The sequence below is a fragment of the Drosophila ananassae genome, chromosome 3L (assembly GCF_017639315.1).
Source record: "Drosophila ananassae strain 14024-0371.13 chromosome 3L, ASM1763931v2, whole genome shotgun sequence".
Taxonomy (NCBI): Eukaryota; Metazoa; Arthropoda; class Insecta; order Diptera; family Drosophilidae; genus Drosophila; species Drosophila ananassae.
In genome coordinates this window covers 999,522-1,024,594 of record NC_057929.1, presented here as the reverse complement: position 1 = coordinate 1,024,594, position 25,073 = coordinate 999,522, and the positions used below count along the sequence as shown (strand labels likewise).

Below are 25,073 nucleotides of genomic sequence, written 5' to 3'. Positions count from 1 at the left end.
ATTTATGGCTTGACTTTGACGACGCGCTTTGTACCGATCGGACAGGACCACTCTGATTTAGTGCAATTCGAAATCAATTACAATGGAAATGCCGAAAACAAGCGGCGCGGAGCCGTAACCTCATACGGAGCGGTACCAACGGCTACATGTCAAATGGAGAAACTTGTTTTAATTAGAAGGAATATCGGAACCCAACTATAGTGTCTGGAACGGTCTGGACCAAAAGACCATGCAATATAAATTTAAAGAGATTAAACTTCTTCAATTGCAGGTTATAGCCTTTTATTTTAAGGCAAACAACACAATAAAGAAATAAGAAAATCCATGAAGATTTTAAAATTTACCATTAAACTTTAATACTTTTAAATTGAAATTAATTTAAGTACATATATTCTTATGTTTTCTGTAATAATTAGGATAAATGTATGGCTTAATAACTAATTAAATATTTTATTATGTATGAATGAATTTAAAATTTATAAAAATAAATCTTTTATTCATATAGGAAAATTTGAAATGACAGAAAAAGCGGGAAACCGTTAAATGTGAGGGATGCAAACTCCACAAAAGTTATCGATAAGTACTGGATTAAATATGTACAATGAAACATCTGATATTTGTTTATGTTACTTACCTTAATATATTAAATAAATATAATAATCTAAATAATATTCTTAATAATATGAAAATAATCAATTCATTGTTAATAATAAAATTTAAATACAAAATGACGCTTTGCGATACTATCGGCGTGGACTCTCCTATCTGTCAGCTGTCAGTTGTCAAATGACGTATGTTGCTGTCGTGGCGTTCAGAGAGAAATTTAGAGCTGTTGAGACCGCTGAGTTGGAACTTATTTCCGCTGATTCTTCAATAAAAAACAGAACAAACTCTATCCAGGATGTCCCGTCAACTGTTTGCCCTTTGCCTGATGGCCGCTGTCTGTGCGTCCGGTGTTTACGGTAGCTGCAAGGCTACCGTCAGCTCCTTCAGCACTCAGGATGCCACAATCCTGACCCAGCTTGCCCACGTTGGAGAGTTTACGCTGCAGTGCAGTGGAGCTGCTCCTGCCAGTCTGTTCGCCGAGTTCCCCTGCGGCAAGGTTGTTCCCGTGGCCAAGGTGGGCGACAACAAGTACCAGGTGAGTGAAAAGTGCCCCCTCTTATCAGTTGGGCAGATTTTAATGGCTGTCCTTTTTACAGGTGAGCTGGGTGGAGGACATCAAGCAGGGCAGCAGCGGAAACGTCCAGGTGCGTCTCTTCGATGAGGACGGTTATGCCAATGTGCGCAAGGCCCAGCGTGATGGCGACAAGGTCTCCTCTGTGAAATCCCTGCTCGACATCGCTGTGCCCACGAAGAGCGCCTACAAGGGTCCCTGGGTGAAGGCTGAGCTGCTGGCCGCCTTCCTTGTTGGCGGCGTTGCCTACTTTGCTTTCACCACCAAGGGCAAAGTGCAGGCTTAAGTCTGATTCCCGTCCCATTCCGCGGATGCCACCGTCATCGTAGAGTTTTTGAATGAAATTCATTCGCCTAAATCACTTAGCATCAAATTCGACCGGGTCCCAGAGATTTTTCATTAATTGTACATGTAAGCATTGAGAATTATAGCCAGAGGACCGCCCCGTAATAAAACTGATCAAAAAACCAACTCACGGAATTGTGAATGTTGAGATTAATTGAATTTAATTTAGGGATAACATGTACAGAATATGCTTAAACCTGCCCTGAGCCCACCTGAGCCGGGGTGGGCACTCCATTCATGGTGGCCTCTTCATCGGATGAGATGTCAATCATGCTCTCGACCCGCGACGGGGACATCACATATACGAAGTGCTCCGTAGAGCCCTCGGGACCGACTGGTGGAGGAGGGATAACCACAGAACCATCCTGCGGCGGTGGTGGGGGTGTGTCTATGCTGCAATACTTTAAATTGGCGGCACCTCCGCCCGAATCATCCGGAGGTGGTGCTCCGCCATTGCAATCAAAGTTTTCTAGCTCGAGTTCGAGATCGCTGACTATTCGCATACACCGCATTTTGGCCAGGGACTGGAACTTCATAGGCATGGCGCGGACCTGTCGCGCCAGGCTTAGGAAGAACAGAGTATTGGCATCCAAGTCCCGGTTCGCTTGGAGCACAGCTGAAACATCCCAGTCGCTTGGGAATCGCGGATCGCTTATTTTCCGCGTCTTGGCTGGTGATGGTTGTTGTCCCTGGGGCGCTGACTGGGTCATGTTTTGCTGTTGGTTTTGTAGTTGAACGGAGCTGTTTGAGCAACTGAGATTGATGGCTGTCGTCTGAGGCGATGGTTGCACTCTTCGAATCTTGGAGGCGGGAGGAGCTGGTGGCGGTGGCGGTGGAGTGGGATTGCCCATGGGCAGACCAATGCCTGTTCCGCAGTTTCCATTCATTCGACTGGCGTTTTGTACCTGGTTGGCCAAATTCTGGAATAATCCGAGAGGAGCTCCCGCAGCCGCAGCCGCGGTAAGCTCTTTTTTGAAATTATCGGCAGCGGCGAAGAGATGTGGCTCTATGATGAGGCAGCCCACATTGCTGTTGGGCGTTGGGCCTCCAGGGGTTCCGCATCCAGGCGGTGTTACGGTGGGCGGGAGTGGCAAACCTGCAGCCACTGCAGCGGCTTTGAGCGTGGCCAGCGGGAACATTTGCTGTGCCAGGCCGCCGACACCCATTCCCAAGGGCAGGTGTGTGGCTAAGGAAGCCAGGGCATTAGCATTGGCCTTCGAGACAGCCGCAGCTGATGTCGCAGGTGAGACGGGCAATGGTAGGACCACGGCGGAGTTGCAGCCACTGGCAGCCGGGGGAGTCAGGGCACTGAGTGGAGCTACTGCTGCACAGTTGAGGCTTCCAGCGGCGCTTCCATTACTGTTGCTATTGTGGGTTTGTGGACAGGATGCTCCTCCAGCTCCCAACCCTCCTCCCATATTGCTGCCCGGAGAGATCATGTTCGGTGGTGTGGACACTCCAAGACCGGGAGTCAAGGATGAAGCAGCTGTGCTGCTCAGGGCGGTAGTGTAGGTGTTGACCGTGTGAGTTCCAATCGCCGAGCAACCTGCCGACGCGGTGGCGATGGTTATTTTTAGCTCGTCCTCGCCGCCATTACTGGCCGCCTTGGCCAAGACCTGATAGCCAAAGTCACACTCCGTGTCATCCTCGTCGTTGGATTTTCCATTTCCATTGGCGGAGTTTCTAAAACAAAATGAATATTTATTAATATACTCAAATAGGGATATTTTAGGGCCTCAGTAGTTACCTGCCCGGTCCCTGGAAGGGCTTAAGAAATTCCATGTGGTCGGCATGGGCCCAATACTGATACTTCTTGGATGTTTTCGTGCCTACGCGAAACGAGCGTAGATACTTGGTATAGCTGTCCCTTAGATTTTTCCATTTCCGTTTGGAGGCCTCTATTGAAACATAAATAAAACCAAAAGCATTAAAGTGATTTAGTTTTTAAAATTTACTTTATTTATTAGTTTGTATATATGACTTCTATAAAATCTGTATAAGTTTAATAAAGTTTGCAAATTATCATTCGAGATAACAGTTATTATTTGTAACGTACAAAATATTTCAAATTTTTAAAAATTTTGCGAATAGTGTGACCGCCTCTGTTTTGCACAAAAAAAAAAAGCTTTCCGCGTCAACAAATAAAAGGGCCCTTTAAAACTGCTTCGTTTGCATTTTAATTTCGTGAGAACCGACAGCAGAAACAAAGTTCGTTTTAATGAATTGTGCTTAGTGTTTTGTTCTGTGCTTAGTTTTGAGTAAACATTTAATTGACAGCGTGATCAGGAACAATAAATAAAAGTACTCAGAGTTCTATATATAAACTCTGATTATTGTTTTGATTATCGCAAATAATTAATAATTATTTATAAGGTAAAAATATACAATCTACGCATTAGGTAAAATTAAGTAAGTAGTGATTAAGAAAATTTAAATCGTGTGATTCCCCGAATTAAAGCAAATCAATATGCAATTCCATGAATGATATTTTTTTGGCACAAATAGAAAATTGAATTCTTCGAATTCAGATGTCGTTGAATTCAAGTTAAATGGAAGTTTAAATGGAAGATAGAAAAAAGCCGGCTATGCAACAATAATAAATAAATATTCTTTAAGAGACTTGGGGGGGACAGAAAATACAGGGTGTTAAGGTTTTTCATTTGTTCAAACTATTGAAAGAATTATAATACATATTCCTTTAAGGATATACAAAAATTTGTATCTTTTGTATGATATGTATCTTTGTAGCTAAAGGTATTTTATAGATATTTAATTTCTATTTTTGAAATATTTTTTCGTACAGGTGGTTGGATGCAGAATCCGGCAACCCCACGCAATGTTATTGTTTTGAAAAGCTCTCCTACGCTCCTCTCTCTCTCTGTTTCTCTCTCCCTGCGCAGTTTCGCTCATTTCTGTTTTTGTTTGTTTTTTCTGCGTGCCAGTGGCAGTGTTTTCCTTTTTATTTTTTTTTCTGCTTCTCGCTGCAATTTGTTGGCCCCCACTCCCGCCCCGCCACACACACACACACATAGAGACACTGTGGCGCTTTTATATACATATATACCAGCGTTCAAAAAATATCAGGCCGGGCGGCGGTTGGCGGCGCCGCTGGCAGGTAACACATACTGATATATACCTACAAACTGTACTGTGTCGCTACGTTCTCTACGTAATTCAATTTCAGCCGCCGCCTCCTTTCGGTCTCCGCAAAAGGGAGGCGGTTCACCCGCCGCCTGGTGGGGCTATGGTGGAGTGAAGTGGAGGCTGCTATGCTGGTGCGGGCTATGAACTGGCTAGATGGTAGCTGTGCTGGGCTTTATAGTTTACCTACCCACTGATAGTCCAATCTCGTCGGCGATTTGGGTCCACACCTTCAGCTTCACCTCAACGTTCTTGTAGTCCGGATTGTGATTGTTATAGACGACATCGTACTTCTTGACGATCTCGATGAAGTCGGAGGTGTTATCGGAGGTGGTCGAAGACTCGCTGATTGCGCGCGCCACTTTCACATCCTTCATGCTAGCCCACGGATGTCCAACGGGGTTACCCGCCGCCGCCGCCGCCTGTTCGGGAAGAGCCTAAACGAACGAACGCAGCCGAACCAGATATATATATATATATATATATATATATATATACCACTACTGCGGTGGAGGAGAGCTGCTGCTGCTGCTGCTGCTACTGCTACTGCGGAAAACTGTGCGAACCGTCGTCGTCGTCCGACTATTCCGTTCTGTGCGACCGCTCCGACAAACGTTGGACACTTGAATGAAACGACGACCGAGAGCTGCAAGACCAGCGACTGCTACAGACCGTGCCTCCCTCTGCTTCCTCTTTCCACTTCAACCGCTCCCCACTCCCCAGCACACACACACACACACATACAGCCACCCTCCTGCCGCGCGCACACTCACACAGTCACACCAACAACAACAAAGCTGAGCCCCAACAGCGAGCGAACGTCGTCGTTGGAGGACGTGTAAAGAAGAACAAGAAGGCAACCTCATCATCATGATACACCAGGCCAGACCAGAGCCTGGGGAGGGATGGGTTTGAAATGGGTGGGGAGTGGGGTATTACCACAGATAGAGAGAGAGAGACGGAGGAGGAGGAGGACGCACCGCTTCAACGGCGGCAGTGCTGCGCTAACCGCCCACCAGGCAAAAAAAAACGGAAACAACAAAAACAAGACCCACTCTCGAGTCGTTTTGTTGTTATTGTTGCTAGTTGCACTGGCGTCGCAATGTATGTCTGTTTGTTGGATTGTTTGTGTACATGGATGCATGGTGTGTGAGCGCGACAAAATTGCACCAGCAGCGTCCACCCACCTATCACCCCACCAGTCCACCTCACCCACCCGCACTATGTGTGGCAGCAACAGCAACAGCATCTGCAGCAGCAGTTGAAGCAACGATATCTGCTGGATGCGAAAGCAGCTTAATGCAATTCAACTGCGAACCAGAACCAGAGAAACTGTTGCACCAGAGAAACATCAACATTATCACGTGCCGCTGCTGCCTGCTGGCGAAGTTCAAGGTCATTGAATTGGCATAAGGAAATCCGAGAAAGGCAAATATCGAAAGGATATCCACGGTGGCAGAGCTAACTGTTCTGAAGGATAATGGTGTATGGTGGGGGATCATAAAAAACAAATCCTTATCAGCAGAGAGAAAAATACAATATAGAGTATACCGCTACTGCTGCTGGGGGATAGAGAGAGTGAGAGTGAGATAGACACACTCGGTGGCTCCATCGATCCGGGCTCCAGGCCCTCTTGCCTTCCCCCCAGTTCAGCTCCTTGAGGCTTGTTGATGCTCCGTAGTGCCTCTTCCTCCTCCCACTTCTCCTGGCCGTCTTCCACTTGCGACTCTTGTCTTTTTGCGACTCAAGTTGTTTTTGTTGGCGACTGCTGTTGGTGCTGCTGCTGTTTGCTGCTGCTGCAAACCTACGACCAGTTAACCCCTTTCCCGACCCTCCTCCCACTGCTCCCTGGGCAGGCTTACCGCGCCGCTTTGGCTCCTTGTGCTTGTGCAAGAAGAAGAAGACGTCGACGACAACGACGGTGAAGAAGAAGAAGAAGAAGGAGCAGAGAAAGAAGCAGAAAACATGGTGGAGTAGGGTTGGGTGGATGAGGTGGGGCGTTGGGGGGTAGAGGCGGTCAGAGGCCCCAAACTAACACAGAGACAGACTCAGCCAGGCGACGACGACGGCGCCTCTACACCGCCTCGGTTGTGTTGTTGTGTGTGTGTGTGTGTGTGTGCCTTGGCTGCGTGTATGTCGGTATGTTTGTATCTTTTCAGCTTGTGCGGGTTTTTGTTGCTTTTATTATAAGTATTTTTTTTTTTTCGCTTTTCTCTCGTCTCTCTCCGGCCCTCCTGCCCCACAATCTCTCTCGCTCTGGCTCTGGCTCGGTCTAGCGACAGCTCCTACAGCGACGTCTGCCTCCCCTTTACTCCACCATCACCATCACCTCCACCGCCTCCTCCTCCTCCTCCTCCTCCTGCTCCTCACACTCCACCACCATCACCTCCAACCGCCTGCCCACGCTCACAAGCTAGCCCCCCCGCTCATGTCCCGCTCTCGTTCGTACGCCTCGTCCTGGCGGCCGGGCTGCCCTGCCACCTCCCGCCTGCCCGCCGCCCCCACACTAGTGCCCCCATACACACAGCTCCCGGTTTGCCAGTTCCAAACATCATCATCGTCCCAACCATTATGGTCTTCATCATCATCATCGTCATCAGGCAGCCCCAAACAGCAACGGCATCACCACCAGCAGCAGAAACAGCAACATTTCGTGGAATAGAGGGCGGTCATGAAAGGGGAGGGTGGCGGATGGCGGAACAGGCCGATGGGGGGGAGGGTCGGTCGGTCGGTCGGTCGTTGGGCGTTTTGGCGTTCGGCGGCGAAGGCTTGTCTGTATGTCGCTTGATATGTAGGTAGGTATTGTGTGTGTGTGCGTTGCTGTATGTTGCTGGCACAAAAAGTGGGGGAAAAAAAAGAGTGGGGGAGGACGGAGACGGGAGAGGGGTGGTGGGAGGTTGGAGGTTTGCTGCGGAGCAGGGCCGTTGGGCGAGGGGCAGGAGAGCGGCCTACCGCCGCTGGTGGAGCTGTATGGCTGTTGTAGTTGCTGCGGCTGTTGTTGCCTTTCGCAAATCGATAAACGATGTCCGGACTGCGGAGTAGGCGAACGCTTTGCTTTGCGTGTGTACCCGCCCAGCACATGTGTATGCGTGTGTACACACACATCCGTACATATATATGTATATAATATATATAGAAATATATATAGCATGCCAAAGAATGTATATAATGTAGGCGGCTTGAAACAAACCTAAACCCAAACAGCCGCCTAACGAAGTTTGATGCAATCTGCACTAAAGCACCCATATGTATCGGATTTGGTATATATTTACTTATTGCTACTTATGTATGTATGTGTGTGTATAGATATATTGTACATACATACCTGCACACCTGACCCCGAAACATCCAAATGACCCCAAGGACTAAAGGATGTGTGGGGCATCCCATTGCACTCATCATTGTTTTCATTGATTAACTTTAAATTTAAGTTTCCAACTTTAGATACATTCTTCAATAAAAGTTTAAGTCTCTTGCATTGTACTTTCAATTACAAATCTTTGAAATATAATCCTCTTTTAAAAAGGGGATATTTTATGACCCATTATTTTGAGAGCGAGCCATATAGAAAAAAACTATAATGAACTTGCAATACGATCCCATGTACTTCAAACACTTCAAGGAGAGGAACTTCAGAACGCTCTTTTCCAGTACCAGAATTATACTTCAAGAGTTCAAGACTAAGATTTCTAAATCTTCGATATCAGTCCAGTTCTAGAACTGAAAAGCAACGGGTGTCTGAATCCTGAATCAGTAAAAATTATATTCAATTCTTTTAAGGATATCTGCATTTCTTAAGCAACAATGAGTTCCATCTACGAGGAGCACTTGGAAGTTATAGTTTCGCACTTGAATACTCCGCCAACTGATCATGGGGATTTCTACAGAGTCCGAAACTTTGTTATTAACTTAGTTCGGGATAATCGTTTGGTGAAGTCAACGTGCAAGGTGAATTCTATATGTTTCGGTGAGCTTTATAACCTAAAGATACTTTTGTTACTTTTAATTGCTCTTTTTGCCTTCTAGGAAGTAGTGTTCATGGAATCCGAATGTACAACAATGATGAGTATGACGTTATGATTGAATTGGAGTTTCCCTTCTGGAGTGGCATCTTCGCGCGCCCGGATCAATATCGTCCGGGGATGGTACACCTGGATTTTAAAGATTTACCCTTTAATCAATTCACACAAGATATGCTGTTGGATCACCGGGGCTACCTGTTGCGGAGTAACGTCCAGACTTGGATGCAGAGCATTTTATTGGATGTGTCTGGCCGCCAAGTCTGGGGTGAAGGCAGAAATCTGTATTATCTCCGATATAAGCCCGGCCAATGTTGTCACACCATAATAGCACAGTCCGATAGCCGTACTTTCTCCATTGACTTTGTGCCGGCGATCAAAGTGATGTATGATGGCGCAGACTTGCAGGTGGTGCCGAAGTATGCCGAAGGACCAAAACGCTCACATAATTGCACATTTATGGTTACCGATATCCTGGAAGAGGTACGTTTGTTTGAAAATGGTGGAGAATTAGTTCAAGAGGCGGTTATGCTGTTGATGGCACTGTGCGAGACCAAAGGACTTCCCAAGATTCGCAAATACCACTTGGTGACGTGTGCCATTTTGGTAATGGAATATGATGATTTTTACAATTTCACCTTAGCGGATGTTTTTATAAATGTACGTATCTCCAAATAGGAATTCATTTCGAAAATAATCATTTTCTGCAATATCTCTTTTCGTATGCAGCTCCTTGGCAAACTGATTGATGCTCTGGCGGATAATTCCTTGCCATACCTTGGTTACATGGACCGGAATTTACTTTCCAATTTTAAGCCACATCAAATTGACGAGTACATCGATGTCTTGAACAGCGCATACAGTACTCTTAAAACATATCCCTACCAATATAAGCTTTCCTTTGACCGTTGCTCTGAGCACTTTTTATGAACTGCTAGAGTTTTCTTTACTTTTTATTAAATACTATACAATCTTTATTGAATTCTGAACATACACCAGTGAATAAATCAATTCTAAGGACTAAAATCTAAGTACTGTTACTCCAAATGTGTAATGGGACCTATGGGCCCCACTATTTCCACATTTCTGGCCAAGGATGTGGAGCGATCCTTGGTCTGCTGCTGCTGCTGAAAAAGCAATTGCACCAGGATAATAACATAGTTGGCCATTCCGTTGTATATCTGCACAAATAATTTTGTTAAAATAATAAATATTAAAACCAGACGCAGCACCTCGCTCACCAAGTAAATTGTAGAAACACTGAGGGGTATAGTGCTACCCACAACGGCACTATCCCGGTTGTGCATCCGCCAGTGCTGGAAGTCCTCGGTTTGCCGGGCTGCCACTTCATTGTTAGGAAAGTATTTGGAGTAATTACCCAGCAAATGCATACAGTTGTTTTTCTGGAATAAAACGCTTACAATTTTTATTGCTCTAACCGATTGGCGTTTACCGACCTCACGTTGGAGCAAATACCCGTAACTGCTGGTGATGATCACTTTGTAGGTGTGTATGGACACGTGGAGTACCATGAATGTGTACTCCAGGTCCCAGGGCTCTCGACTGAGCAGCTTCTGGCAGATTACGTAGACAAAACAAGTCATTATAGTGAAGTCGTAGAAGAGACCGGCGGCTGCAGCGAATCCAAAAACAGAATTTAGACCCTTTAAAAGGTCACAGCAGCGTTTAGACATCCTGAATAGGTGTCCTATCCGTTGGTGAATGTCCTTCTCTGTATCTGGGCCTTTAAACTGGTACAGTTGCTGAAGCAAAGCTTGAATTAGTCTCAAACGGAGGCGCAGAAAGTCCATTATGCCGATATGGACAAAGCCCACCAATCCTAGAGAACTGGTTAGGATGGTGTAACTGAACGCCATCAGCAGCGTGGACGGAAGGCCGCAGTTACACCGCACCGTGTCGAAGATCAACGACAAGGAAAAGGAGGTAAAACAGAAGCCCACGATCATCGTGCCGTAGAAGTACTTCATGCGGGTGCGTTGGTAGTTCCACTTTACCAACGGAAACTGTTCTGAAACCAACCGATCAAATTCCTGCAGGCTGTCAAGGAGCTCAAGATGCCTTTTTCGCTGCATATCCAACGAAAGGCAATATTCCACGTAGGTTATCGAGCAGCTGAGACACTCCCACGAAAAAATTACCTTCACCAGCGGCGTCAGATGGCTAAACATGGCAGACGCCATCTGTGGATCCTTAAGCTTTACCGACACACTTGTTATTAGCCCCGCCACTCCAAACAGACGGGCCAATAGGGCGTAGCTTACCGTTAGCCTGGTAGACCTGACTCCACCTTTCCGCGAACTTCTCGGCTGAAACGTAATCAAGCCCCAAAAGAACATCAGGCCGTAGAGATACCGGTAACAGTAAAGAAAGCCATCGTCGGGATTCATTGCCGTTGTAGGAACTTAAATGATGACTGGCCAGAGCCGTACAGAACTATTTATTCCCACGCAGGGGTTAATTATTATTGATTACACATAGATATGATCGGACTAATTGAATACATCGTTTCGGCCGCCTCTCCATATCTTCATGTCTAGTAGTTAAATACGTTTCGTATCACATCTTTAGACAAACGTAAACTGGCGTGCTTTGTTGCGGGCATTCGAGTTGGCGGTGTTGTTGCTGGCGGAGTTGTTTGAGTTGGGTGCAGTGCGTCGCAGGGTTTTCTGTAGGACATGAGCGTCCGCCGGCTCGATGCGTTTGTAGTATTGTTCCTTGGTGTCTACGATTTCGAAACCAAACTTCTTATAAAACTCGATAGCTCCCTCGTTGTTAATTTGCACATGCCTGTACATAAATACACAATGAGCGTTTAATGCCAATAAGTTTTCATTTAACTAGTGCACTTACAAAAAGATGCTGTCAAAGTTACCGTCCTTCTCGGCATAGTTGAGAATGTGTTCGAACATGACAGTGCCGATGCCCAGGCGGCGGTAAGGGGACAAACAGCCTAGGGTCATGATGTAGAGTCGCCGCTGGTTCTCGGTGGTGTCGATGCGACAGCATACGGCGCCCACCACGATGTCATTGTAGAATGCCAGCTTCGCGAGCTCGCCGGCTTCTAGAACGTCCACATAGAACTTATCGTTGTAGGACACCGGGAACACCACTGTGTTGAGCTTTTTCAGCTGCTTGATGTTGTGTGGCGTCACGTCGCCCAGTTCGATGCTGTTCCTGCAGGTGGGGAGGGGTAAGCATTAATAAAGAGTTGGAAACCTTTGGGACCAAGCGAGGCGGCGATTTTAGGTTATATTTTTTGGGCAGCTCCTGCTTTCAGTGTTTCCCGCAAAGCCATTTAGCGTATCCACTTACCTAGTCATGGCGGCCGTATAATTAGTTTTGCTTTAGAAACGCGCCTTGCGCCTGTTAATTCTAATAGAAAAATGTGTTTAAAGCGCCACAGCTGTTCTGATTGTTCAGATTGCTGGCTATCGATTGCCAGATGTCTTGAAAATTGTTTTTTAATGACAGCCCTACCAGACCTCGGGTTAAAAATTCCCTAACGCCTCCAGGTAATCTGTTATCGATTGTACAGCCAGACGAAACAAAGTGCCGAACAAATTTACTGCTCAAAGAAAATCATAAAATTGCAGTGGAAAATGAACCCGAACCCTATGATGCCCATGTCCGGACCGCAGATGATGCAAGTGATGCAGAGCTCGCCTTCAGGACCTCCCGTGCCTGTGCCCGTGCAGCATCAGCAGCAACAACAACAGCAGCAACAGCAAGCCGAGAAACTGGACAACATTTCGAAAGTAAAGAATCTGCTAGTCCCACTCCGGGAATCAATGTTCCTAACCATCCGCTCGAGCGCATTTGCGCTACAGCAAAACAACCTGGCGGATAATCTCAAACGAGATACTGGACCACATGTGCCGCGCTTCGACAAGCATCTGGAGGATTTCTACGCTTACTGTGATCAGATCGAGATACATCTGAAAACAGCAATGCAATGCCTTCAGCAACAGAACTCTTCAAATCATTATCTGCCCGGGCCGGTGACGCCGATGCGGATGGAGAGCTTCATGCCGGAGAACGCAGGTCCAATTCCGTACCCCACATATCTTAATACTGTAAGGGTTCACGTCCAGTCGGCGAAGGACATACACGACACCCTGATTAGCGCAGCCCAAAACATTTCTCAAGCTGATTGATAGTTATAGGTGAATTAGTTAATATTTTTTACCACGAATAAACTTAAGTTAGTAATAAATACAATTTTATACACAATTTTGAACAGTCTTGAAAATTTTACAAGTTATGTACGTGGGCCCCCCTAGATTTCTTTGAATATTCGATAACATCAAAGAAACGATTCCTCGATAGGTCCATCTCTTGCAGCTCTACGTGTCACAATTAGAACGCAAAAGCAAAACACTGCGGTGCATTTATTTACCTCCAAACAAAAGGTATTTTAATCTTTTATTTACAATATTAATTTCTCTTTCAAATGGGTTCCCTTTTTCTTAGCTAACTATTCCACATAAAATGGCTGATGAGCAACCAAATCTGGTGGCCGGACACCCACCTGCACGTAAGTGCAATTGCATTGGTGTGCAGCACGCGTGGGTGTGTGTGTGCGTATGAAAAGGAATGTTTTTGTTTTCTGAACAATTCAATAAGCCGGATGATAGAATGCCTTGCTGGCAATTAATTATACACCGATTCGTATCAATAGCCACAATATCTACTGCCTTATCAGTATTTTAACCTGTTTCGCCCAATGCTGATAAGTAAACAAACTCACACACTCTCACAGCCGCACACCAACACAACAGTTGCGTCCAAAAATATTTTTACTTGCTGCTGACGTCATACATACTCTGCACTGTGATAAAAATATTGTTGTTACTAATAATATTTGTTTTAAATTTAATTTTTTAGTAAAAGCTGGTGGCATGCGAATTGTGCAGCACAAAGCACCAACATCCGAACGTCCTCCCAAGGATGCCGAAGATTGCACAGGTCTTACTGTGAGTTGTATCAGTATATGTTATACCGAATATTTAAATAAGTCGTAAATATACATCTTCCAGCAACCCATTAGCGTGAACTCTGCTTCGGTGAGCGGTGCTCCCGTTAAGGACAACACAGGCTTTACGCCCGCCTCAGTCCAGGTGGCCCATTCTGCCAAGCCTCCGGTTGCCGTGCAGCAGAAGCCACAGATCCACATCCAGCAGCCACGCAAGTGATGCGGAGCCAAATATTCCTTGAAAATATGATCTTTTGTTGAAATTCTCCATGTACTAAATGGTATTGAAGTTGCCTCTATAAGCTATATTTAAAGTATCTTTGCTATTGCATTCCAAATGAGTTTCTTTGCATCCTTTTTTCATATTTTTAATAAAATATATTGTCCCTTTTTGTAGATTTTAAGTCTTTGATTTTATTAACTAATGAAAAAATATGATACATGATTCTTCTCCACCTTCTTTCAATTTTTTGGACATAAAAACAATAAGTTTTCCAGAATACTATCAATTTTATCTTAATTGTTTAAACAAGATTTCCAACATCTTTTTACTGCGTTAGAAATTTTAATAATTCTCAAGTGCTTTTTCAGCCAACTCTTTATTTAAAAGGTGAATCATGAACAATAGAAGTGCCCCACTGAGCTTCGGTGGTCCGGGGTGCGGACTTCAAATCCGTAGTCGATTAGCGTCGAAGTGGTTCGATTCCACCTGGGGGGCGATGTTTTTTTTTAAAGCATTTATTTGAATCCTTACAGATGTTTTAAATAGCATTGGCAGCCTTAACTATCCAAGGACGAAGGGTGGCCACATCCACATAGACGCTCGGGTAGTTTTTATCCGCACACGTATATCCCCAAGAAACGATGCCAACCAGAACTTTGTTGGCCACCATAGGTCCTCCGGCGTCACCTGAGCAAGAATCTCCAACAGTATTAGCGGCGCAGATAGTTTCCTCGCCCACGAAGTCCCAGCCATATCCGAACTTATCCGAGGCGCATTCTCCACGTTCGATGATTTCCAGCTGGACCGTCTGCAGGTCATCGGCAAGCGCTCCATCCGGACTCGTGTATCCCCAGCCAGTGACGGTAGCTAGCTCACCTCCACTTGGGCTCTCCTTGGCCAAATTAATGGCTCTGACGGAAAGGCCCAAGGTGAGAGGCGTGGAAAGGCGCAGGACAGCAATGTCAAAATGCAAGTACTTGGAATCAAACTGCTCGTGTATCTTGTACGCCGCCACTGGTACTAGAGTTCCGCCATAGTTATGATGTTCTGCTCCAACACGCACCTTCATCAAGGTCACTGACTTGCCGTTGACACAGTGTCCGGCCGTGATGACGATCTCCTTAGTGTAGATGACTCCACCGCACTCGTGACGTGCGCTGATCTGAACGGAAACCTGCCAGGGAGCGTTCCGGATGAGCTGATCATTTCCGCCCACTATACGTCCGTCGATTGCAGTACCGGCAGCGCCTCCGAGTAGGAGGAAGGCCAAAAGAGGGGCGAACATGTCGAAATCCGGGTGCAAACTGGTCATGAATGTACAAAAGAAGCATTCCTATCGTGGGTTCTTCGAAGGGTTGTAAAAATTAATCGCTAGCTAATAGGAGCTTATCGTTGGCCAGGAGAGAGTCTCGAGTAGTTTTGGGCTCTACTACACTTTGTTAACCCTTAGTATTCCATAGGAATATTAGTTACCCAGGCAACCGTAGAAAAACAAACCAAATTATTTATAAAACTCAGACCCAAGACAGTGTAACATTATGGATAACTGGAAAATAACATCAGAGGAGTTGATAAGACTGCGCGAAAGTTGCCTGCAAAGCATCCGGGATGGAGAAATCTACCAGTTGCGAAACGATGCCAAGCTGAGAGCAGTCTACAGCTCCCAAAGCTATGAGGAGTTCAAGTGAGTTATTGTCTACGAGAACATTTAAAGGGCTATGACTGAAGGATATATTTTAGGGACATCGTAGATGCAGCCCACCTACGCCCAGTGACGAGGAGCGACAAGGCCAATGCACACACCAAGAATCGCTTGTGGAATTCGGCCGCCCGCGATTAATTAATAAAGATTCCACAAAGTTGCAGGTTCAATTCATTCGTTTTATTTTTTTATACCCTTGCAGAGGGTATTATAATTTTGGTCAAAAGTGTGCAACGCAGTGAAGGAGACATCTCCGACCCTATAAAGTATATATATTCTTGATCAGGATCACCTCCTGAGTCGATATGAGCATGTCCGTCTGTCCGTCTGTCTGTCTGTCGGTTTCTACGCAAACTAGTCTCTCAGTTTTGGAGCTATCGAGTTGAAACTTTGCACACACCCTTCTTTCCTTTGCAGGTAGTATATAAGTCGGAACGGCCGGGATCGGTCGACTATATCCTATAGCTGCCATATAACTGATTGATCGGAAATGCCATAACTTTGGTGTTTTTTAAGTTAGAAGGTTGGCACACATGTTATATTTGACCAAAATATCTTGTGTACAAAATTTCATAAGGATCGGCCGACTATATCCTATAGCTGTCATAGAACGATCGAAATTGGCATAACTTTGGTGTTTTTTAAGTTAGAAAGATGGGATTTGGTACAGATTCTATTTTGGGAAAAATAATTCAATATGCCAAATTTCATAAGAATCGGCCGACTATATACGATCCGCTACATATCTAATAATATAAGATGCGTGGCGCCACCTAGCGGACTGCGACTGAACTGCAAGGGTATATCAACTTCGGCTCCGCCCGAAGTTAGCTTTCCTTTCTTGTTTATTTGTAAAATTTGTTTTTTATTTGTAAACGTATAACGTATAGTGTATCCTCAGGAATTGCTGACTACCCAGGAGCTAAGGCGTCAAGGTCGACGTAGGCTCCGGGGTAGAACCATATCTCCAGGACACACTACTGGATCCACCAGACACAATACAGATCATTTTGACCATTGATCCCTCATATCCGTAGCTTGAGGAAGTGCAGCACTTCAGTAAATCAAATTTTGTAGCTTCCTATCTATTCGCTGTGAATTAATCAGAACTTTTAATTTATTTAATCAAGTGCTTAAGGAAAACCCGAAAGTCCTAAAGCAATGACCATCTGTTATTCATAATCTTTGATAATATTTCTAAATATAATTATTTCGACCTTTATTCATAAATTATTTTTTAAAAAAATATTTAACAGCAAAATGTTTAAAGTTCATAAAAGTTTAGAATCGTCACGTTAAGATGTTAAATGTAATCAAATATATCTGTTTTGCTTAAAAATTTTTTTTTTTTACAATAAATTTATAATAGAACACATGATCAGAAAAATGTTAGTGTCAAGATTCCGATAAGAAATAAATTTGAAGCATCGTGCCACAAGATAGAATCTTATCCGTTTATTTGGAGAGGTTCTTAAGATTCGGAAAACCCTATGCTGGTATTGTGAAGCAGGAACATATGGACAGTCTGATCAGGAATGGACAGCCATGATTCCTAAAGACTATTCTCGGGAAGGCTTAAATCAGTACGGTTAACAGGCCTACGTCAGTATATGGTTTAAATCAGTAATGCAGTAATCAGTAAGGCTAGTGTACTACGTCCCGCCAGAAAAATAGAAGATTCGCCACACAGTTACATTTTCTGTTAATTCGTTTTATTTCGCACAACGCTATTCATCCTTAGGCGTTGCTGATCACCCAGGAGCGGAGAGCGGCAACATTGGCGTAGACACCGGGGTAGTTGGCGTAGGCGCATCCGTATCCCCAGGAAACAACACCGACGAGGACTCCACCAGAGACCAGAGGGCCACCGGAATCACCCTGGCAGGCATCCTTGCCGCTGGCAGCAGCGCAAATCATGCTGGACTTGATCTCGCTTCCATAACCGTAGGTGCCCGAGGCGCAGACGGACTCGCTCACAATGTTAACGTTGACGTACTTCAACTGGGAGGGGATGGAGCTGGATCCGTAGGACTCAGTACCCCAGCCGGAGACGGAGGCAGCAGCACCGTTGGCAGGAGCAGAGCTAGCCAGACCAATGGCCTTGATGGTGGAGCTCAAGCTCAGGGAGGAAGCAAGGTGAATGACAGCGATGTCGTTGACCATGGTGTTGGCGTTGTAGCCCTCGTGGTTGCGGAAGGAGGATACGCTGACCAGGGTGCCGCCGGAGCTCCAGTAGGAGGATCCAGCACGGACCTTCAGGGCGGAGGCGGACACGGATTGCAGGCAGTGAGCGGCGGTCACGATGACTTTGGCGGAGTAGATGGAGCCACCGCAGGAGTGGCCGCCATTACGCTGCAGGGAGATCTGCCAGGGGAAGCTGGAGATGGTGGTAGCGCTACCTCCGACAATGCGGCCATCAAGCTGGGGCAGGAGACCCTCGGGGATGGTGCCTCCCAGGGCGCAGGCAACGGCAGACAACAAGATCACGAACTTCAGCATGGTGCTAATCCAATGAATCGGACTCGGAATTGGCACTCCTTTTATAGGTGGCCTCCTATCTATTCGCTGTGAAATAATCAAAACTTCGAATTATTTTTATCAACAGCGCGAGGAAAACCCAAAGATTGCCTGTGAAGTGACTCGGGTAGATATGCAGCCCACAACCTAAGATAGCTGTGGACTTTTTTTTGGATTTATATTGATGGACACCCCCTTATTGTTGATTTTTTTTTTAGATTTTACAAAAGCTTTCAATGAGGGCGGCTTGTTCAATGAGGGTGTTCTTTCGAAATACCTTAAACGAATGGTAGATCGATTCTCCATCATTCTGCATCAAAATTTAAGAACAAAACATTTTTTCTATCTGGGCCAATTTTCATCCGATTATTGAAAGTAGTACCTTAAACGATTTGTGGTTTGATTCTCCATAATTCTACATCAAAACCTAACAACAAAATATTTTTTAGATTTTCAACAAATTTTCTGGGGATCCCCTTCAAAAATGATAAAAACGCATGGTGGCCCATTATGGCCCACTTCAATGGCTATGTCTTGGCCAATTTCCATCCGATTCTTGAGCGGAATACCTTATATGATTTGTGGCTTGATTCTCCATCATTCTACATCAAAACCTGAGAACAAAAGGTTTTTTTTTTTTTAGATTTTTCATCAAATTTTCTGGGGGATCCCCCACAAAATTTGATAAAAAAATCTAAAAAAAAAATCTTCCATGGCTATGTATATCTTGGCCAATTTCCATCTGATTCTTGAGCGGAGTGCCGTAAACGTTTTCAGAATTGATTCTCTATCATTCTGCATAAAAATCTAAGAACGAAATATTTATACCCTTGCAGAGGGTATTATAATTTTGGTCAAAAGTGTGCAACGCAGTGAAGGAGACATCTCCGACCCTATAAAGTATATATATTCTTGATCAGGATCACCTCCTGAGTCGATATGAGCATGTCCGTCTGTCCGTCTGTCTGTCTGTCTGTTTCTACGCAAACTAGTCTCTCAGTTTTAAAGTTATCGAGTTGAAACTTTGCACACACCCTTCTTTCCTTTGCAGGCAGTATATAAGTCGGAACGGCCGGGATCGGTCGACTATATCCTATAGCTGCCATATAACTGATTGATCGGAAATGCCATAACTTTGGTGTTTTTTAAGTTAGAGGGTTGGGATTTTCCACACATGTTATATTTGACCCACATATCTTATGTACAAATCATAAGGATCGGCCGACTATATCCTATAGCTGTCATAGAACGATCGGAATTGGCATAACTTTGGTGTTTTTTAAGATAGAAAGATGGGATTTGGTACAGATTCTATTTTGGGGAAAACAATCTGATCTGCCAATTTTCATAAGGATCGGCCGACTATAAACGATCCGCTATATATCTAATAACATAAGATGGGTGGCGCCACCTAGCGGACTGCGACTGAACTGCAAGGGTATATCAACTTCGGCTCCGCCCGAAGTTAGCTTTCCTTTCTTGTTTTTTAGATATTTCATCAAATTTTTTAGGCACAATATGGCCCCACGCGAAGGCTCTATCTTGGCCAATTTCTATCCGATTCTTAAAAGGAATACCTTCAACGGTTTTTGGATCGATTCTTCATATTTCTGCTTCAAATTCTAAGAACAAAATATTTTTGACATTTGTTGTGCATTTTTCTGAGGGATTCTTCAAAATCCCCAACGTTGGCTATGGCTTGTGGATTGGATATTGATTGTTAATTTGTTTGTTTTGAAATAATAGTTTTTAATACTATTTCATATACATTACATATATAAATTGAACTGAAATTATTTCCTAAATACACCCAAGTAAACTTGCTGAAATTAGGTCGCGAAATATATAAAGATCTTTAAATTGTTTGTTAAACATTTTTATTGAAACATTATTAATGCGTTGCCAACATTGCTTAGATGCTGTTAGCAGTGCTGATCACCCAGGAGCGAAGAGTGGCAACATCGGCGTATACTCCAGGGTAGTTGGTGTAGGCGCATCCGTATCCCCAGGACACAACACCGACGAGGACTCCACCAGAGACCAGAGGGCCACCGGAATCACCCTGGCAGGCATCCTTGCCGACGGTATAAGCGCAAAGCATGGTGCTCTTGATCTGGCTGCCATATCCGTAGGTGGACGAGGCACACTGCGCCTGGCTAACGATCTTCAGGTTGACGTACTGCAACTGGGAGGGGATGGAGCTGGATCCGTAGGACTGAGTGCCCCAGCCGGACACGGTAGCACTGGCTCCATTAGCAGGGTTTGAGGAGGCCAGACCAATAGCCTTGATGGCGGAGCCGTAGGTCAGGGAAGAGCTCAGGCGGATGACGGCGATGTCGTTGACCATGGTGTTGGCGTTGTAGCCCTCGTGGTTGCGGAAGGAGGCCACGTTGACCAGGGTGCCGCCGGAGCTCCAGTAGGAGGATCCAGCACGGACCTTCAGGGAGGAGGCGGACACGGACTGCAGGCAGTGAGCGGCGGTCACGATGATGTTGTTGGAGTAGATGGAGCCACCGCAGGAGTGGCCGCCATTGCGCTGCAGGGAAATCTGCCAGGGGAAGCTGGAGATGGTGGTAGTGGTACCTCCGACAATGCGGCCATCCAGCTGGGGCAGGAGACCCTCGGGGATGGTACCTCCCAGGGCGCAGGCAACGGCGGACAACAAGATCACGAACTTCAGCATGGTGCTAATCCAATGAATAGAAACTGCGGCAGGGCGCGCTTTTATAGCCCGGGCACTGTCTTTGAGGGATCCTAATCAAGTGGCCAAAAACGAGATGCCTCGTGGCAGAGGTGGATAACACGGTGGAGTGGCCGTTGGCTGATAAGCACTGATTGCTTCTGCGGCTATCTAGGGTGGCTTGTGACGAAGCGTCTTTGCTGGTTAGATATGACTGTCAATCAAGTGGGAACAAGTGATTTGATTCACTAGAGGGTGCGTATATAAAGGCTTATGATCCGTGGATTAAACTACAACCAAATAAAATGTTGAGATTCGCGGTACTCCTCTCCGTTCTGGCCTGCGCCCTGGCCGGCACCATTCCCGATGGCCTCCTCCCCCAATTGGATGGGCGTATCGTTGGCGGCTACGAGACCAGCATCGATGACCACCCTTACCAGGTATCCCTGCAGCGCAGCGGATCCCACTTCTGCGGTGGCTCTATTTACTCCCACGATATCGTCATCACCGCCGCTCACTGCATGCAGTCGGTGGAGGCCAAGGACTTGAAGGTCCGTGTGGGCAGCACCTACTGGCGTTCCGGCGGCAGCTTGCACTCTGTTCGCTCATTCCGCAACCACGAGGGCTACAACTCCCGTACCATGGTCAACGACATCTCCATCATCCGCATCGATTCCGACTTCAGCTTCCGCAGCAGTATCCGCGAGATCCGCATTGCAGATTCCAACCCCCGCGAGGGAGCTACCGCCGTGGTTTCCGGCTGGGGCACCACCGAGTCTGGCGGCAGCACCATTCCCGATCACCTCCTGGCCGTCGACCTCAAGATTGTCGATTATGAACATTGCCGTTCCAAGGAGTTTGGCTATGGCAGAAAGATTAAGGACACCATGATTTGCGCTTACGCCGAGCACAAGGATGCCTGCCAGGGTGATTCCGGTGGTCCTCTGGTGTCTGGTGATCGTCTCGTCGGTGTGGTTTCTTGGGGCTACGGATGCGGTGACGTCAGGTACCCTGGAGTCTATGCCGATGTTGCTCACTTCCACGAGTGGATCGAAGAGACCGCTCGCGAGGTGTAATCCCTGGACACGAAAACACTTGAAAGTACTTCAATAAACTTTTCTGAATCAGCATTGGTGTCTCTTTCTCGTTCTCTTGGCCCAAATTGCGTCGTTGGTGTAAAGCCTTCCGGTTGGGAAGATAAGGGCGATCGATTGGGAATATATAAAGGCTGGATAGTTGCTTACATGCCAACATTAGTTTCCACTACTTACAATGCTGAAGTTTGTGATCTTGTTGTCCGCCGTTGCCTGCGCCCTGGGAGGCACCATCCCCGAGGGTCTCCTGCCCCAGCTGGATGGCCGCATTGTCGGAGGTACCGCTACCACCATCTCCAGCTTCCCCTGGCAGATCTCCCTGCAGCGTAACGGCGGCCACTCCTGCGGTGGCTCTGTCTACTCTGCCAACATCATCGTGACCGCCGCTCACTGCCTGCAATCCGTGTCCGCCTCCTCCCTGAAGGTCCGTGCTGGATCCTCCTACTGGAGCTCCGGTGGTTCCTTGGTCAGCGTGGCCTCCTTCCGCAACCACGAGGGCTACAATGCCAACACCATGGTCAACGACATCGCCGTCATCCGCCTGAGCTCTTCCCTGAGCTTCAGCTCCTCCATCAAGGCCATTGGCCTGGCCACCTACAACCCTGCTAATGGAGCCAGTGCCGCCGTCTCTGGCTGGGGCACCCAGTCCTACGGATCCAGCTCCATCCCCTCCCAGTTGCAGTACGTCAACCTGAAGATCGTTAGCCAGGCGCAGTGTGCCTCGTCCAGCTACGGATATGGCAGCCAGATCAGGAGCACCATGATCTGTGCCGCTTCCAGTGGAAAGGATGCCTGCCAAGGTGACTCTGGTGGCCCTCTGGTCTCTGGTGGACTCCTTGTGGGTGTTGTGTCCTGGGGATACGGATGCGCCTATGCCAACTACCCCGGAGTCTACGCCGATGTGGCCGTTCTCCGCTCCTGGGTGATCAGCACTGCTAACAGCATCTAAGCGTTGTAAGATCCTTAAAAAATGTGTAAATTTTGGATACGAAACCGAGTCAATAAAGACGTAATCCCTCACATAAGGAGTATTGTTTTTGAAATTCAGCAAAATAGATAGCAATAACTGTGCCCCTCACAGTCCATATCTAATCAATAGAAAAGAAGTATCGCGTCACCTAAAGTGGAATCTTTGGCAGGGCGGAAGGGTATTCACACCAATGAATTCTACGTAAGCTCTCCGGCCCAAACTGATTTCAGTAGTCTCGAGTGGTCTTGGTCAAGGGGTAAATATTTTCCCAGGAACGATGAATCTAATCTGGATGGAGTGCATCGCGTGTCCACAGTTCCACTCCATCTTCCCATTGATGGGTTAAATGATGGCGGACCATAAGGACCCTGATAAGATTGTGGTTTCGTGACTGGTGGAAATATTTTGACATTGAAGACACGGTAGTATGCAAAGGGTCCTTCCTCTCCAGAGAAGAAATTGGCGGAAAATACTTCGTCATTGCATAATATAAATAAATAACAAATTGAAATCAATTGGCACACCTTAATCTATCGATTCAGACTTTTCTTATTACTTTTTTTTTGACTGATAATGATGTTTATAAAAGGTTTTCGCTATCAATTTAATTTAAAGTGCCTAAAAAATCAATGAAATTTGCGCTTGATTTGCGCCATTCCGCGTGCCCGCGTCTGGTGTCCGTGACTTCTGATTGATCGATGACTGTGGTATGATCCATCAGAAGTACTATGAGCAGGCCACCCCTTACTTTCGAGGGGTATTTCCAGTTGGTGAATAAGGTGGTAACGTTTCCGTTTTTAATGGGCCATTAACCGCTTTTGCAAAGTTTGCCTATAACCTCGATTTCGGTAATTCCGGGTCATAACAGTTTTTTTTAGGGCATGGAGCACAGTTAACCTCTTTCATATAAGGGAGTGCTTTCTAACACATAATGTCTATATAAAGCCCATAAATCGACGAGTAATATATATGTAATTATATGTCTTGCCCAAAGTCAGACTGATTAGGTCGGTTCCTTTGCGATATCGTTTTAGTGATAACAGTAGGTAAGTAAGGTATGCTAATTCCCCCAGCTCAAAAGATCAAAACGATACTGTCGCCTGTCCATCCACTCGAGGATCACACTCTACCCTGTCAAAAGTTGGCCCATGGAAGGTTATAAATGGTCGAGGAGTACCCATTGGGAGCTTAGTGTTCTTTGTTCGTAATGAGGGGCTTTGTAATTCTTCTGGTCTGCCTGTCCGCTGGTTCTGCCTTGGCTGGAACCATTGGCGTGTCCAATGCCGATCCCTTCGCCCGCGAGGGTCGCATTGTGGGCGGCGAGGATACCACCATAAGGGCCCATCCCTACCAGGTTTCCCTGCAGAAAAAAAACTCTAACCATTTCTGCGGCGGCAGCATCATTGACGGCTACACCATTGTGACGGCTGCCCATTGTTTGGTGGGCCAGAAGGCCGAGAAGATCTTTGTGCGCCTGGGCTCCACTCTCTACAATGAAGGCGGCCGGCTGGTGGCTGTCCGGGCTTTGGCCTACAACGAGAACTACAACTCCAAGACTATGGAGAACGATGTCGGCATTCTAAAGCTGGCCGAGGAGGTCGAGGAGACTGATGACATTCGGTATATTGGTTTGGCTGAGGAGACTCCGGCAACGGGAACGCCCGCAGTGGTCACTGGATGGGGATCCAAGTGCTACTTCTGGTGCATGTCACTGCCCAAAACCTTGCAGGAGGTCATCGTCAGCATCGTGGATTGGGGGAGATGCGCTTCGGAGGAATATAAATACGGTGAAATCATATACCCCTCCATGGTTTGCGGCTACGAGAAAAAGAAGGACGCCTGTCAGGGAGACTCCGGCGGTCCTTTGGTGGCCGAGAACGTGCTGGTGGGCATTGTGTCGTGGGGCTATGCCTGCGCTTCGAATCTCCTGCCTGGAGTCTACAGCGATGTGGCTGCTTTGCGTAAATGGATTCTTTCTACATCCGAAACTTTGTAAAGAGTTGAATAAAATTCTAATCGAAGCATACTTATGGGGTTTAATATTAAAAAAAACTTAAATTTTAGTTAAAAATTTAGAGAGCAAGAAAAATATTATTTTTAATGTTGTGATTCTTTTTAGAGTGATGTAACACCATCATCGTCTTTGGATAAAGTTAATTAAAAAATGTATTGTGGCTTTTACTTTTTCTTATAAAGAACCCATTTTAATATC

General features: G+C 46.2%; 14 protein-coding genes and 1 non-coding gene across 16 annotated transcripts; 9 read left to right on the top strand and 6 right to left on the bottom strand.

Annotated features, from left to right (window-relative positions):
* The first annotated feature begins 777 nt into the window (after positions 1–777).
* Positions 778–1,648, top strand: LOC6495248 (translocon-associated protein subunit delta). The gene is made up of 2 exons (XM_001958727.4): positions 778–1,141; positions 1,203–1,648. Exons 1-2 carry the CDS (start codon positions 902–904, stop codon positions 1,461–1,463), a joined length of 501 nt encoding a protein of 166 aa, XP_001958763.1. The 5' UTR covers positions 778–901; the 3' UTR covers positions 1,464–1,648.
* Positions 1,649–1,657: 9 nt separating this feature from the next.
* On the bottom strand, positions 1,658–5,488 carry LOC6495401. Its single transcript, XM_001958726.4, has 3 exons — positions 4,854–5,488; positions 3,270–3,420; positions 1,658–3,205 (listed from the first exon to the last, which is right to left on the bottom strand). The coding sequence occupies exons 1-3, from the start codon at positions 5,038–5,040 to the stop codon at positions 1,714–1,716; spliced, it is 1,830 nt and encodes a 609-aa protein (XP_001958762.2). The 5' UTR covers positions 5,041–5,488; the 3' UTR covers positions 1,658–1,713.
* Positions 3,674–9,906, top strand: LOC26515367. Its single transcript, XM_014908637.3, has 4 exons — positions 3,674–3,895; positions 8,444–8,630; positions 8,690–9,342; positions 9,412–9,906. Exons 2-4 carry the CDS (start codon positions 8,468–8,470, stop codon positions 9,610–9,612), a joined length of 1,017 nt encoding a protein of 338 aa, XP_014764123.1. The 5' UTR covers positions 3,674–3,895; positions 8,444–8,467; the 3' UTR covers positions 9,613–9,906.
* LOC6495400 (putative gustatory receptor 47b) lies at positions 9,720–11,090 on the bottom strand. 2 transcript variants are annotated; one of them, XM_001958725.4, is made up of 3 exons: positions 10,140–11,090; positions 9,924–10,085; positions 9,720–9,863 (listed from the first exon to the last, which is right to left on the bottom strand). In XM_001958725.4, exons 1-3 carry the CDS (start codon positions 11,088–11,090, stop codon positions 9,720–9,722), a joined length of 1,257 nt encoding a protein of 418 aa, XP_001958761.1. The 2 variants fall into 2 exon arrangements, with proteins under 2 accessions (XP_001958761.1, XP_032306636.1); XM_032450745.2 differs by having other exon boundaries at positions 9,924–11,090.
* Positions 11,086–12,171, bottom strand: LOC6495399 (probable N-acetyltransferase san). The gene is made up of 3 exons (XM_001958724.4): positions 12,016–12,171; positions 11,554–11,877; positions 11,086–11,490 (listed from the first exon to the last, which is right to left on the bottom strand). The coding sequence occupies exons 1-3, from the start codon at positions 12,021–12,023 to the stop codon at positions 11,268–11,270; spliced, it is 555 nt and encodes a 184-aa protein (XP_001958760.1). The 5' UTR covers positions 12,024–12,171; the 3' UTR covers positions 11,086–11,267.
* Positions 12,172–12,190: 19 nt separating this feature from the next.
* Positions 12,191–12,933, top strand: LOC6495249 (mediator of RNA polymerase II transcription subunit 29). Its single transcript, XM_001958723.4, has one exon. The coding sequence runs from the start codon at positions 12,303–12,305 to the stop codon at positions 12,855–12,857; it is 555 nt and encodes a 184-aa protein (XP_001958759.1). The 5' UTR covers positions 12,191–12,302; the 3' UTR covers positions 12,858–12,933.
* A 40-nt stretch (positions 12,934–12,973) lies between these two features.
* LOC6495250 (death-associated protein 1) lies at positions 12,974–14,071 on the top strand. Its single transcript, XM_001958722.4, has 4 exons — positions 12,974–13,112; positions 13,174–13,237; positions 13,588–13,676; positions 13,740–14,071. Exons 2-4 carry the CDS (start codon positions 13,192–13,194, stop codon positions 13,893–13,895), a joined length of 291 nt encoding a protein of 96 aa, XP_001958758.1. The 5' UTR covers positions 12,974–13,112; positions 13,174–13,191; the 3' UTR covers positions 13,896–14,071.
* Positions 14,072–14,255: 184 nt separating this feature from the next.
* On the bottom strand, positions 14,256–15,225 carry LOC6495397 (trypsin iota). The gene has a single exon (XM_032450747.1). It carries the CDS (start codon positions 15,208–15,210, stop codon positions 14,437–14,439), a length of 774 nt encoding a protein of 257 aa, XP_032306638.1. The 5' UTR covers positions 15,211–15,225; the 3' UTR covers positions 14,256–14,436.
* Positions 14,308–14,394, top strand: Trnastop-uca. Its single transcript has one exon. It is a non-coding gene; the product is annotated as a tRNA-Sec (tRNA).
* A 111-nt stretch (positions 15,226–15,336) lies between the features above and the next one.
* On the top strand, positions 15,337–15,770 carry LOC6495251 (coiled-coil domain-containing protein 103). Its single transcript, XM_001958720.4, has 2 exons — positions 15,337–15,582; positions 15,639–15,770. The coding sequence occupies exons 1-2, from the start codon at positions 15,437–15,439 to the stop codon at positions 15,736–15,738; spliced, it is 246 nt and encodes an 81-aa protein (XP_001958756.1). The 5' UTR covers positions 15,337–15,436; the 3' UTR covers positions 15,739–15,770.
* A 1,520-nt stretch (positions 15,771–17,290) lies between these two features.
* On the bottom strand, positions 17,291–18,120 carry LOC116654715 (trypsin beta). The gene has a single exon (XM_032450748.2). The coding sequence runs from the start codon at positions 18,097–18,099 to the stop codon at positions 17,338–17,340; it is 762 nt and encodes a 253-aa protein (XP_032306639.1). The 5' UTR covers positions 18,100–18,120; the 3' UTR covers positions 17,291–17,337.
* A 1,857-nt stretch (positions 18,121–19,977) lies between these two features.
* LOC6495396 (trypsin delta) lies at positions 19,978–20,866 on the bottom strand. The gene has a single exon (XM_001958718.4). The coding sequence runs from the start codon at positions 20,798–20,800 to the stop codon at positions 20,030–20,032; it is 771 nt and encodes a 256-aa protein (XP_001958754.1). The 5' UTR covers positions 20,801–20,866; the 3' UTR covers positions 19,978–20,029.
* A 206-nt stretch (positions 20,867–21,072) lies between these two features.
* Positions 21,073–21,927, top strand: LOC6495252 (trypsin epsilon). Its single transcript, XM_001958717.4, has one exon. It carries the CDS (start codon positions 21,103–21,105, stop codon positions 21,871–21,873), a length of 771 nt encoding a protein of 256 aa, XP_001958753.1. The 5' UTR covers positions 21,073–21,102; the 3' UTR covers positions 21,874–21,927.
* Positions 21,928–22,037: 110 nt separating this feature from the next.
* Positions 22,038–22,916, top strand: LOC6495253 (trypsin alpha). The gene has a single exon (XM_001958716.4). The coding sequence runs from the start codon at positions 22,070–22,072 to the stop codon at positions 22,838–22,840; it is 771 nt and encodes a 256-aa protein (XP_001958752.1). The 5' UTR covers positions 22,038–22,069; the 3' UTR covers positions 22,841–22,916.
* A 1,121-nt stretch (positions 22,917–24,037) lies between these two features.
* LOC6495254 (trypsin theta) lies at positions 24,038–24,887 on the top strand. Its single transcript, XM_001958715.4, has one exon. The coding sequence runs from the start codon at positions 24,069–24,071 to the stop codon at positions 24,855–24,857; it is 789 nt and encodes a 262-aa protein (XP_001958751.1). The 5' UTR covers positions 24,038–24,068; the 3' UTR covers positions 24,858–24,887.
* Positions 24,888–25,073: the final 186 nt, after the last annotated feature.